This window comes from Ursus maritimus, unplaced genomic scaffold, assembly GCF_017311325.1.
Source record: "Ursus maritimus isolate PB19 unplaced genomic scaffold, ASM1731132v1 scaffold_6, whole genome shotgun sequence".
Taxonomy (NCBI): Eukaryota; Metazoa; Chordata; class Mammalia; order Carnivora; family Ursidae; genus Ursus; species Ursus maritimus.
The window spans coordinates 14,926,638-14,940,557 of record NW_024426774.1 but is presented as its reverse complement, the minus strand read 5'-3'; the positions used below and the strand labels follow the sequence as shown (position 1 = coordinate 14,940,557).

Below are 13,920 nucleotides of genomic sequence, written 5' to 3'. Positions count from 1 at the left end.
TTAGTGGTATACGTCTTTCCAGAAGGGTGGGGGTGATTCTAGTATCAGTCTCCATAGGAGAGGCAGGTTCTTAGACAGATATGGAGGAGGTCTTCAGGTGGGGCAAACTGGTTACTTGGCTTCTTTCTCTTGGCCTGGATTCGAGGGAGTCTGGGGTTAAGTGATAGAGGGGGCTCTACCACATAAAGAAGTTAGGAGTTAGGATGTGGGGGGATTCCCTGTAGTAAGTCTCAAGGCACAGATGCATTTACTGTGTTTTGTCAGTTATATTATCTCTGTTGATGATACTCTTTTTGCCCTTTTGTTGTTACCTTAGGCCTTTAAATAAAGCATTTTGTTGAGTGTTTTAGCTAATAACTCTTTTAAAAAAAATTTTTTTTATTATGTTATGTTAGTCACCATACAGTACATCATTACTTTTTGATGTTGTGTTCCATGATTGTTTGTGTATAACACCCAGGGCTCCATGCAATACGTGCCCTCCTTGATACCTGTCACTGGGCTAGCCCATCCCCCCACCCGCCCTCCCCTCTGAAACCCTCAGTTTGTTTCCCAGAGTCCCAGAGTCTCCCCCTTCTGTTTACCTCTCCTTCATTCTTCCCTTCCTTCTATCGATCTCCCTGCTGTTCCTTGTGTTCTGCAAATGAGTGAAACCATATGATAATTGTCTTTCTCTGCTTGATTTATTTCACTTATAAGCTGAGAATTCTTAATCAGGGTGTAGGCCTGTGTTGGTGGGAGTGGACAGCAGGGGTCATATCAGATCATCTTCCCTCACACATGCTTGAGATCTTAATGCAATCTTCCCTTCCCTTTAAGACTCACTCGTGTACTAAGATAGGAGAAATGTCCCGAGTAAAAATATTTTAGATGTTGATTTCATGTCGAAGCAAAAACAAAAACAAAAACAAAAGAAACAAAAAAAACCAACTAGTTGAGGGACACCTGGGTGGCTCATTTGTTATGTGTCCAACTCTTGATTATGGCTTAGGTCATGATCTCAGGGTTTTAAGACTGAGCTCTGCACTGGGCTCTGTGTTGGGCATGGAGCCTACTTAAATTCCCTCTCTCCCCGCCTCCCCCGTGCCTCCGCCTCTGCCCCACTTCTCCCTCTCTAAAACAAAACAAAACAAAACAAAACAAAACAAAACAAAACAAAACGGAACAGTTGAAAAATACTGTATCTTGTTTTCTCAGTAGTTCTGAAAGTCTAAGCAGGAAGAATCTGTGGCTCTCTCAGGACAGCATGTGACAGCGGTAGCAATAATAAGCAAGAGAACCACAGTCTGCAGGGAGATCTTAGGACAAAGTTGGAACTGAAAAGTCTAGCCTCTCCATAGAGTAAGTGTCCTCTGAGAGCCAGCTAAAGATATTCTGGCTTTGAGATGGCAGCATCTCCCTCTGTTTCTATCGGGGACACACCTACTAGTTTTAATGATTGGGCAGGTTCTGTCTGGGCTTCAGTTTCCTCATCTGTAGAATATGGTGGATGGTGGTGAGAGCAGCCATCATTGATTGACTACTTCTAGTGTGCCAGATACTATAGTAAGCCTAGTCAGCACTCTTATGAATCCTGTTTCAGAGAGGAAACTAAGACATAGGAGCTTAAATTATTTGCCAAAGGTCACCAGCTGATAAGTAGAAATGGGACATAGAGCCAGGTTGATCTGGCTCTGAAACGCTTACTCAGATTGGCCTTTCTTATAGTAATCTACTTGTTTTAAGAGACAGAAGGTGGTCACATGATCTCTTGAGAGATCTCCTATTCTGACCTTTGACTTCCATTTTGTGATAATTAGAAATAGTAGCTGGATATACAATAGAAATGTATTAAAATGCAAGTACCTGGCACCTCTAAATTTATTAATTTCTTTTTTAAATATAGTTTCTTTCTGCATTTAATACATTTCTATTTAACATTTGATCTCAGTATATAGATGAAAGTACACTTATGATTTCAGTTTAACAGTGATAAAATTTCCTGATATTTTAAAGATAGAAAATGGCTTGATTTTCTTGTGACTGTATTCCATCTGTGATTTCTTGATGACCAGGCTCTGTGCATATGTGCTTTACAAACATTATTTTATTTATGCCTCTTAAAAAACCCTGCAGAAGGTTGCCCTTATTCTCCCCATGGAGAAATTGAGGCTCAGAGAGGTTAAGTAGCTTGCCCAGAGCCTCGTAGCCACTCTGTGATGTATCTTCCCTGTTCACCTCCACTCACCTTAATAATTTTCCAGCAGCCATAGAGCACCTGGCACTGTGTGTGTGCGGCACTGTGCTAGGCACCAGAGACATGGTCTTTGCCTCCAGGAAACTCCTCAACTGGTGGGAGAGACGAGTAAAGTAGTAGAGATGCTATGGTGTGAATAGTAGTATATTGAAGGTCTCAGATGGGGGAAGTCCAAAATAGTGCATCTTCATAACACAGGGAACATAGGGAATGATTCTTTATTTCAGAACAAAAATTCCATTCATTAGAGCTTCCCAAATACATTTAAGCTTTACCTTTATTAAGCACATTGATAGAAGGGAAATTATGGTGAAATTACAGAGAAACTTAGTGTATTAGAAGTTATTTCTGCATGATGTTCATTTGCAGAATAAGGTGAAATAGCTGTTGGGGCTTAATGAAACTCATTGGAAATATGTGATTCAATGTTCAAATACGTTTTTAGCACAACTTTCAGGAACATATCACTTGCATAACTGGTAAACACCTGGTAGGTAGTTTCTACCTTTATGGGGTGGAGCTGTGTCAAGAACTGTTTAAAATAATCAGGGCATTTATGTTATGTGACAGTATTCACTGGTGTCATCCAATCCTTTAGTTGTTCTAGAGATTATGAAATGGTATAATCTGTACTTAGACCATCTTTGAAATTCTCTCTTTTTTCTTCCAGGATTTATCACGTTGATGATACTCCTTCTGGATCCGTGGATGGGGTGCTTGATTATAGTAAAGCCATTCAAGTAGGTGATCTTTTGAAGCAAATGTTGATAGCTATAAATTTGGAAATACTGTAACTTTATTTTGAGATCTGAGAATTTGTTTTTATTGAATAACATCTTCTAGTACTTCTTTAAAAAAATGTCTGTTCTGAAAACCTTTTTTCTAGGTGTGCTTTTTTTCTTCTGATTTTTAAAAACTTTGAAATAATTGTAGGCTCACGGGAAGTTGCACAGATAGTACATAGAACCTCTTTATCCCACTTCCCTCAATGGTGACATCTTCCGTAACTGTAGGATAACATCAAAAACAGGAAATCGATATTGGTAATGACACTGTTAACTGAACTCCCACCCGATTCCTTACGCAGTTTTCACTCGTTTTTACATGTACATGTATGTGTGTAGTTTTATGTAATCTTACCATTGGGGAGGGACTTGCTAGTTCTCCGTTTTCGTGCTTGCTCTCCACCCCATCCCTGCCCCCTGGCAACCACGAATCTGTTTCTATCTCTAGTTTTGTCACTGAGAATTTTTTAAGTGAATGGAATCATGTAACATGTAACCTTTTGAAATTGGCTTTTTCTCACTAAGCATATAAGCTCTTGAGATCCATCCAGGCTTGTGCAGGGCCCTGCTACTTCCCCTCCCTCATTCTGGCATGGGCTGTCTGTCCTTCTGCTGTCTCTTCTTTTATGACTCACCTCAGGTTTCTGCCTCCTTGTGCCCTTCTCTGTAGGTGAGATGTTCCTTCCTCTGTCGCTCTCACAACTGCTGAGCACACCTCTACTTGTATCACACTGTCCTGTCATTAGGTGTTCGGCCCGCTGTCTGCCCCAGTAGGCTTTTGAGGAATCCCTGAGGGGACAGATTTTATCCGAGTGTCTCCAGTGCTTAGTTCAGTGTCTAGCACGTAGTAGGTGCTTATTAAGTAAATGTTAAGTTAATAAATACATTGAAGTATTCTTCTTGGTCAGTTGCGTACTACCTTTTACCAGATTAGTCATTCAATAAATATTTGTTAAAGAATAATGATTCATTTTAGGGCACCCGGGATCCGATTTGTGCCATAACTGCATCTGATAAGACACTGATCGTGGTAAGTTCGAAACAAACTGATTTGATGAATAAGAATTGTTTAAATTATAAAAATAAAGTAATATGTTTTGGATTTGAATATCATCTTGTGGGCACCTAGCTTACTAAGTCCAACATAAGAAATAAAGTTTTAAAGATTGCCTCACAAACTGTTAAGCATTTGCAAAAAGAGCTGTTTATAAAATGGGTGTCATTGTGGCCCGCTGGGGAGAATGTGACTCTGGGTCGAAGGAGCCACATGGGGTTGGCAGGTGCAGGGTGGATTGGATGCTGGTAGCAGATCTTCGAAAGCTTCCTCCTCTGTGCGGCCTGCTGTTTTGTGTTGGAGAAGGGTTTTGGCTCAGCTACTTTCACAAGACTTAAAATGAAGAGGTGCTGTGTTTGCTAACCAGTAAAGTGAAGAAGTCCAGGGCCAGTTTTTCAAATAAAATCAATGTTACAGTGTCTTTTCTTGAGCTCTGACATTTGAAAATATTAATTTTAGAACTAAATATTTACTTTAATATAGTAATGCTGGTGGAGTCATTGAATTTGAATTATGTAATTAGAGCCTTAATAGTGTGTGTTTACAGTCCTACTTACATTCTTTAGCCATTAGATAATTTTATGGGGGACAAAATCTTAAGAACATAGCATTTGTTTTTCCTCATCAGGATTTTTATAGCAGTTTCTCTTATAGAGCCTCTCGTTTTCTTTTTAGATTCTTTGCTGTATGGCAGGGTTTTGTTGTCGTTGTTGTTTTAGTGTTAGTTGTGTTTCTGACATTTGCAGGAAAAAATAACATGCAACTCATATCAATCGCAAAAATTGACTGACGTAATTCCTAAATGACAGAGTCTACCTATAAGAAATGTACTCAGATAGTTTAATACCAGCCAGAAGTTTTAATGGAGAAAATATCTTCTGCATTTAAAACTGCTTTTCACCGTTGAAATGTAGAAGATTTTAGAACGATTACTTTTTCAAACCTTTGAAGCTGCAGGACCCTTTTTTTGAAAAACAAAATCTTACTTCGTACTCCAGTATGGTCAATCTTCTGAAACCTATACTTCCCTTCTATACGTTAAAAAATATTCTGCCCCTCACCCTTCCAGCCTTTCTGATGGGCCCCTCTTGAGAATCATGCTGCAAAAACATTGCCGCTCTGGTTAAAAAGGGGGGAGGGAAATGTTGGCTGAGTGGAACCTTCTGCTTTGTCCTGTTGCCATGGCCAGAGGCACAGGAGGGTTTGGAAACCACAGTTCTCTCCTGATTGTTATACCAACTGTTGATCTGTCAGCATTAAGGCTTGCACAGAGTTGCATAGTAATTTATATTGTTTTATTTTTATTTAAAAAAAATTTTTTTTAAAGATTTGATTAATTTATTTGAAATAGAGAGCATGAATGGGGGAACAGAGGGAGAGGGAGAAGCCAGGCTCCCCTCTGAGCAGGGAACCCGACCCAGGACTTGATCCCAGGACCCTGGGATCACGACCTGAGCCAAAGGCTGACATTTAACGGACTGAGCCACCCAGGCGCCCCTACATTGTTTTGTTTTTAGACCATTTAAACTAATAATCATTGTATCACTGCTTTCTGATCATCTCCCTTTGCCACTAACTATTATCAGATGGGTGGCTATAGATGAAAAATAATAGACTTTCAGTAACAACTGTTTCATATGGTGATCTTATATTGATTTTTCATATATATGAAATTTAATTCAATAAATGCTTTATATTTTAGCTTTTCGTGTACCCTGCATATTCACCTAGACAACAACTGTTAAATAACCCTTATTATTTCTTCCTTGTGATGTAAGCATTTATGTATTATGGAACCGCTAGGTTTCTGACTTCTTTCTGGAATGCTACATGAAAAAAAAATAGATCATCTTCAGCCACTTTTGAAAGGGTTTTAATTAAATTAGGAGATACATATGTAATCAGTAATGTGATTTAGTATCAGAATTGGGAATTAGTTATGACACCATCACTTTGGTTTTGGAAACAAATATATGAACATATAGAGAGACCTGTATTTGTAATTTAATTTCATTATGTAAATATGCTTTAATAATCAAAAGTAATTTCCATAGGGTCGTGAATCTGGCACCATTCAGAGATATAGTCTTCCTAATGTTGGTTTAATTCAAAAATATTCCCTTAATTGTCGAGCCTACCAGTTATCCTTGAATTGCAACTCTAGGTAAGTCTGAAAATTGTCCTCATGCAGTTGTTGGGTTTAGAACTTACCAGTTGGGATTGTTGGATTTATGTAATAAATACAAAGATGTGTATTTGTTTTTAACTTGTCTTATAGTTCAGTGTGATTTTACTATGCTATATTTCTATTTAGATAGTTGTATTGATTATACTGTGTTTAGGTGTTTTTCTCTAATTGGGCAAAATATAGAAATTCCAATGTAATACTTTAAATTGTTTGCATGTCAGTTTCTTTAATTCCTTTGGATACTTTTTCCTTACAAGGAAGCAAAATGGAGAGTAGTCCATGTCTTCTATCAAATTTGTAAAAAATTGTTTAACACTAGCTATTTCTTCAAAGCCATTTCTGCCTTCTTCCAGATTCAGATGAACTGATTTTGCAGACGAACCGTAACAGGTAATTATGTTTGCGATTGCCGATCGTCATTTTACAATTTTGTCTCCCTTCTCCACCGTCATTATTTGTAGTCGTCTGGCTGTCATCGACATCTCAGGAGTTCTCACTTTCTTTGACTTGGATGCTCGGGTAACAGACAGCACAGGACAGCAGGTCATTGGCGAGTTGTTAAAACTGGAGCGGAAAGATGTCTGGGATATGAAGTGGGCCAAAGATAACCCAGATCTGTTTGCCATGATGGAGAAGACAAGAATGTATGTTTTCAGAAACTTGGATCCTGAGGTAAGCACAAGAGAGGAGCGTTAGCAGTACATAAGTAACGAGCCAGGTAGTGAAACCTGGCTATTTTCCTTGTGTTTCCTTAAGAGGTTTGTTGGTGTTGGTTGCGTGAATTTCTGAAAATAAATAGAGACATCTCTGTGGAATTATAACATATTTGGTCTTAAGTGGGAATAATCCTGATTCTTTAAATATTCTCTGCTTTCTCTGAGAGGTACTTCCCAAGCGTTTATCTGTTCCTTTTAAAAGATGGAGCCATGGTCTCTAAAATATAGTCTTTATTTTTTCCTTGTCAGAAAGTTAAGAAAAAAAGAAAATCAGTAGTAACATTTACCAAAATTGCTTAGAACAACCTAATCAAAAAAATGTGGTTTTGAAATTGCTTTGTGCTTTTATTCTCTTTTGCCTCTCCATCCACCTTGATCTGTGCCTCCTTGGTCTTATTTGTACTCGTATCAACTCTGTCAGCCACGAATCCTGGTCTTTCTCACCCTGCTAACTTTATGAATATGCACGCGTGGACTGATTACTCTCTCTGGAGTATCAGGAAGCCCCTTGCTCACTAATCGTAAAGTTATATTTTGATATTCTACTTGCCACTCACATCAGCTAATTTTTAAGCTTGGAATTTTCCTGTCACTTGGTCTGCTCTGCATCAACTGTTAGCATTTGTGTTGAGGAAATTTCAAATAATTTGAGTGGTAGCCTAATCAAAACGTCATTGAAATAAATCTTTTATGCAATTTTTGAATAATTAACAGATTTTTAGTTCGGAATTTTCTGTATGCTTGCTGTACCCAAGAAATGTAAATAATAAGAGAGAAGTTGATAAATGCTGGATGTCATTAATTGATGTGTGGATTTACAGTTTCCTTTTTGGAAAGAAATTGCATGCTTGGACTCCTGAGGTGCCAAAGATCTTCCAGAGTAATTTATTTAGTGGTAAACTATTTGTCCGTTTAACATCCTAAATTATTTTCACATTTCCCCATTTTGGCTCTACTCAGGATCTCTGGGTTGGGAAATGACCTGATATAAATGGCTCTCAAAGGCTTTGTTAAAGCTTTTAGGAGTCTTAAGGATCTTTGTAATTTTTAGTCCTTGAGTATGGTTGAAAGGAAAGGCATTCAGGGCTGCTGCATTTGACCTGTAAGCAGGGTCTTCTAGCAAGGGTCCAAGGGAAGTTTGATGCTTGCCACAAAACAAGTGTGAAAATTTGACAGGTAACCACAGGTTAACCGTGAGGATGGGAGAAGAATACTTTCTGAATGTTGGGGTCCTTTTTCCGTCGTTGGCCCCGTGTGTACTAAGTCGGGAATCATATGGCTGGACGAGTGAGAGTGTTGTGCCTGGCTGTTCATAATGTGTGTGTAGCACACACGCTCGGTCTAGCACCAGGGGGAAGAGACATCTTGGTCTGGCGCGAAGTGCTTCTTAAGTAGTTTTAACAGAGCAGCCTTTTTTTTTTTTTTTTTTGAGTTTGTTTTCTGGCTTGGCGAGTAGTTCTGTTGGCTTTAGAGCTAGATGAATTTCTTTCAACCTTACCACTGACTGGATTTCTTTATAAACCCTGCTGTTTTTCATTCATGAGGACACTGGCTGGCTGTGATCCCTGCTTGGTTAGTTCCTCTGCTGTTCATTCCTGTAGCTGCTTATTGACTGATCGTGTAAGGACACGCTCTTCAAAACCGAATTTACTGGGACTGCCGTAGGACGTCATATTCTTTTATTATTCAGGACATAGGCTAGCATTTGACAGTTAATACTGAGTATATTTTTATCCCTTTGAGCGTTGTTATGAATTCTAGATTCATACCTTTCTTTAAGCTGTAAAGTTTGCTTTAGATTATAAGTGAAAAAGGGGTGCCATTTGTATGTGACATTGTAATTCACTGATAAAGCACACTTTCTTTGAGAATTTGGAAATCACTATTTAATGTTGATATTTCGTGCTTGATCATTTTTATCTCCAGTGACCCTCTCAAGGTCCTGATTCAGCTTTTCTAGTCTTTTTCTTGGATCTTCTCTCTCATTGATGCTATTTCATATTCATATTTCTTTCATACCTCATAATTTTGTCACTCACCCTCTCATTTTTATACACTTCTTTACCAAACAAGGGGCTTCCAAACTTTTGAATCTATACTTCATATGTGTGTAATTATTTATTTAGAAATTAGATACATGACCTACCATATTAATACAAGTACATTATGAATCATGTCCCTGAAATAGCAATTTTAAAAGAATGAGAAAAAAAATAACAGGAAGTAAACTTTATTTTAAAATGTCATGATATTATGGTTCATGCTACGATTAGCTAGTGTCTCAAGCATAATGCACACTTCATAGAGTGTGGAATTATTAACTTAGAAACATCCCATGTTTCAGACAGTCTTCTTGATAATTTCCATTTTTTAACTGACTTTTTGTCAGCCCTGACTAAACTGTCATTGCTTTCACTTTGTAATGTGGCTAACCCTGGAATCTGTGTCGGGGGTAAGGAAGGTGACTGTTCTGCCTCGTCTTGTTTGCTTGTGCTTGCATTATTAATATTCCGCTAATTCACAAATTCTTTGCAGGAAGATTTTGAAACCACATGTCCAATTTATGAGGGTTAGCTAAAAATTAGATACTCTAGTCTCTAAATCCTCTTCACTAGGTATGTACAAACTTCAGTACGTCACAATACGCTGTAATCGAGGGGATAAGCACTTCAGGATACTTGTTATATTGTATGTGTTCTGAGACCTTTTGACTCATGTACTGAATAAGAGTACTTAATATAGTGTAGATTAGTGAAATTTTAAATACTTTCTTGATAAAAATAAATTTCTTAGGTACTACGTAGGGGAGTGTGTCCTGCTTTTGTCAACCACTGGTCTAAAACTTCATATTCAGTTGAAATGTGGATGGATATCTAGTGAATTTTGGAAAATAAAGAGAATTAGTTGAGATCATTCAGGCAGAAGTTGGTTGACATTTTAAAATCTGAATTACACAAATATTTGCATATTTTCTTACGTGCCAATAATCATAGATTATTTTGGAAACTCTTAACTTTTGATCTGTCCTCCTACCTGTATTTTCTTCTATTCTCTTTATTTTTGGTATAACTTTTTAGCCACACATCATCTTTTATGACGTTACCTTTTGGCTACCTTGCTTTGTTTTTTATCTAGCCAAAAATAAAACAATTTCTAATGGTAAACATTTTTATACAGGTATATTTGGATACATGTAGTATCAAATAATTCAAGTGTACAAAGGCCTCTAGAATTTATAAGAAGTATGTCATTATGTTCTTTCTTTCTTTTTTTTTTTTTTTAAAGGTTTTATTTATTTATTCGACAGAGATAGAGACAGCCAGCGAGAGAGGGAACACAAGCAGGGGGAGTGGGAGAGGAAGAAGCAGACTCATAGCGGAGGAGCCTGATGTGGGGCTTGATCCCGTAACGCCGAGATCACGTCCTGAGCTGAAGGCAGACGCTTAACCGCTGTGCCACCCAGGTGCCCCATGTTCTTTCTTTTTGAATTAAATTTTGTTCTGATCCTCTCTGTTCATTGCTCATAAAGGCATATTATTTGCCTTTACATAGTACAATTTTTTAAGAAATAAAGGGATTTTGTAAAATTTTCTAGTATAATCAACAATTTTTACTTTTTAAAAGAAAATCATCACTTTAAGACTCAATGAACTCATATAATGTATATACAAGAGCCTTATTCTTAAACTTTGACATACTAGGGGTGCCTGGGGGTGGCACAGCGGTTAAGCGTCTGCCTTCGGCTCAGGGCATGATCCCGGCGTTGTGGGATCGAGCCCCACATCAGGCTCCTCTGCTATGAGCCTCCTCCTTCCTCTACCACTCCCCCTGCTTGTGTTCCCTCTCTCGCTGTCTGTCTCTATCTCTGTCAAATAAATAAATAAAATCTTTGAAAAAAAAAAAAACTTTGACATACCGAAACTAAATTTAATTCAATTTTTACCTGTAATTTCCATCTTTTTAGTATCTTCCTATTATAATTTTTGTAGTTTCTATCATATGAAGAGCTAGGTTTCAGAGTTATAAATTCAGTATGTTGTTTCCTTTGGATTTTGCTTACTTTCTGTTTCATGATATACATATACACGCATATTTTTAAAATATTACATTCTGGTATTATTTCCATTACCAGACATTAACATCCTTTCTACAGCATTCTTGGAGGTAGTAAGTATATTGAGAGTTTAATTCTTTTTGTTTACATAATGTTTACACCTACTTTTTCTACCAGGGATTTAGGGCAGCTGCTTTACGTGGTCATATGCATTTACTACACTATTTCTATCAGCCTGTGTAACACTAGGATAAGAGACAGACCTGTAACAGACTTGTGCATTTACATATTGGCAAATTAAGTCTTCTTATATAGAAAATCTATCAGGAATGCTCTCTGGCTAATGTTACAGAGGATGGACTTGTCCGTATGGTACAAGGTTTCTTTGACCTATGTACTTACATACAAATAGAGTGTTTGTCAGTTTTATTAAGAATTAAGTTTAATGTTGCATTGCATGAATAAGAATTATCTAGTGGCATTAGGAGCTTTTGGATTGAGAAAAATTGGACTGATATTAGATGCTATTCAGGAATTAATATTGATTACATAAGGTATAATAGTAATGTGACCATGTAAAGAACATCTATTTTTTTCTTAAGAACAGCTTTATCTTTTAGAGATATGTACTGAAATATTTAGGGGTGAAATGTCATGATGTCTATAAACTTACTTGATTTACTTTAAAATATTTCAGCCAAAAAATTGGCTAACGCATATTTAACAAAATATTAATAATTATTTAGATGATGGGCATATGGGTGTTAATGACATTCTTTCTACGTTTCTGTTGGTTTGAAAATGTTGATAATAAAATATAAAATCATATATTAAAGGAAGGAAAATTTTGTAGAATTTAACATAACATTTGTTTTTATCTTTAAAGGAGCCCATTCAGACTTCTGGATATATTTGTAACTTTGAGGATTTAGAAATTAAATCTGTTCTTTTGGATGAGATACTGAAGGTAATTCTTAAAAAGCAACTCTATTTCTGTTGCTGGCTTGGCTGGGATTTATTTTTTCACCAGGCAGTATAATGTCCCTGTTAGGAATGTGGATTGACTCTGCTCTGTCACTTGCAACACTTTTAGACAGGTTCCTTCACCTTTTTGAGCCTCATTTTCCTTTCTTGTTTACGAGCCTCAATTTTTTGCCTCTATAAAATGGTGATAATGATAGTACCTATCATACAGGATTGTTATTGTGTAAGGTGTTGTGTAAAAAGCACCACAGTGCTAGAATCAAGAGCTCAAAAATGGTAGCTAGTTGTTGTTGTCATTGTTTTTATATTATCAACAGAGGAACTGAAGAAATATTTGATAATTTAGTGTTTTGTAGTTCTAGGATATTTGAGTAACTTTTTTTTTTTTTTGCACGGCCACTATCCTATTTTTTTTCAGGCTTTATAAAATAATCCATTTCTGATGCCAGATATCTTTTTGAACCCCTACTTTGGCCTTCTTTGACCATTTTTTGAGAATTTCTTTCTCTAAGAATATATTGAAAAGAGTTTTACCTTCATTTTATACAAAGCATTTACTTTTTCTGTGTACTTCATCCAGTTCTCTGGAATTGGGGTAGTAGCTTTTTACATTTCCAAAGTTAGTTGCAGTTGGTAGCATGTTTTCATGTTTTGGTTTGATGTATACATTGTAGGCCTTTTATTATGAACCTGTTTTGTTTTGTTTTCCTTGAGAAATTTCTTGGAGGACTAAAGCAGAAAGAATGCAAAAGGAAAAAAGGAAGTTCACTCAATTTACGTTTACTAAAGTATCTTTCATAAGAGGTGTTCATTTGTCATTTGTCATTATGGATCACTGTTCATTGGTCATTACAGCCATGCCTGGTAGATATTACACAGACCTCATTTTTAGATGAAGAAGGCTCTTAGTGAGTAAAGTGATTTATCAAAAGTTCATCTGTTCATTGACTCAGGAAATGTTTACTGGCAGTCCGTAAGACACAGTTCCTGGCCTCAAGTAGAGCGGTTGGGGAGATAGACAAGAAATTCAGTGACCAGACAAGGCGTGGGGTGCTGTAGTTTGTTTGGCAGACGTAGCCCTTCAGAGGTCTGCAGCGAGAGCACACTGGTCAGTTCCGAGACTGAGTAATGTGAGTAGTACAACCAGGTATTGTGCTAGATGTTTGATGTGTTATCTCATTTAATCCTCACAACTCTAGGAAGTAAGTTTGATTACTGTCTTCATTGGTTCAGGTGAAGAATGTGAGGCTTGGAGAGATAAACTGGTTTGCCATTGACACCCAGTTAGCAGGAGGCAGAGACATGATTTGACTCCAAGCCATCTGGCTTCAAAGCTGGTGTGTGTAATGGGTAGCACTGGCAGAAATGAAGAAGGGGAACGGTGATGGGGGAGGTTGGCCCAGGTTATAAGAGGCCTTGTGTACCTTCTGTGGAGTTTGGACCACATCCTGGAGTCATTGGGGGCGTAAAGCAGGAGAGTGACGTGATTGGGTTTCTATTTGGGGAAGGTGGCCTTGGCTTCCTGGGTGGGCACGGGAGGGGGGCTTATAGCAGGTTTTAGAAAGAGTTGTCACATAGCCAGTGAGCAGTGGAATTAGGATTTAAGTTTAGGTCTGTTTGAATCCAAACCTCATGCTCTTTCCATACTACTTTCTACCTTGTGCCAGGGATTTCCCGGAGAAATTTTAGCTTCTGAATGCAACGGTTTAGTTGCAGGGTAAGGAGGGGCACACGCAGCTCAGCTCTGGCAGCCATTGCTGTTTTTTCTAATTTTCTCCTGTGCTTCACCTTTTCTTTGCTTGGAATATGTAGGATACTGGCGAGTTTGTTATAACTCTTTTCTCTGTGCATTAGCTAGTTCTTTCCTGCAAGGCTGGCCTTCAAAAAAGATTTTTTTTTTTTT

At 37.6% G+C, this 13,920-nt stretch overlaps 1 protein-coding gene across 1 annotated transcript in view; it reads left to right on the top strand.

Annotated features, from left to right (window-relative positions):
• Positions 1-13,920, top strand: part of WDR35 (WD repeat domain 35) — a 55,044-nt gene that overhangs the window by 29,204 nt on the left and 11,920 nt on the right. Inside the window, exons 13-17 of the mRNA XM_040622915.1 lie at positions 2,907-2,976; positions 3,998-4,051; positions 6,130-6,239; positions 6,725-6,935; positions 11,920-12,000. Coding sequence (XP_040478849.1) covers positions 2,907-2,976; positions 3,998-4,051; positions 6,130-6,239; positions 6,725-6,935; positions 11,920-12,000 — 526 coding nt within the window. The remainder of the gene's footprint in view (positions 1-2,906; positions 2,977-3,997; positions 4,052-6,129; positions 6,240-6,724; positions 6,936-11,919; positions 12,001-13,920) is intronic.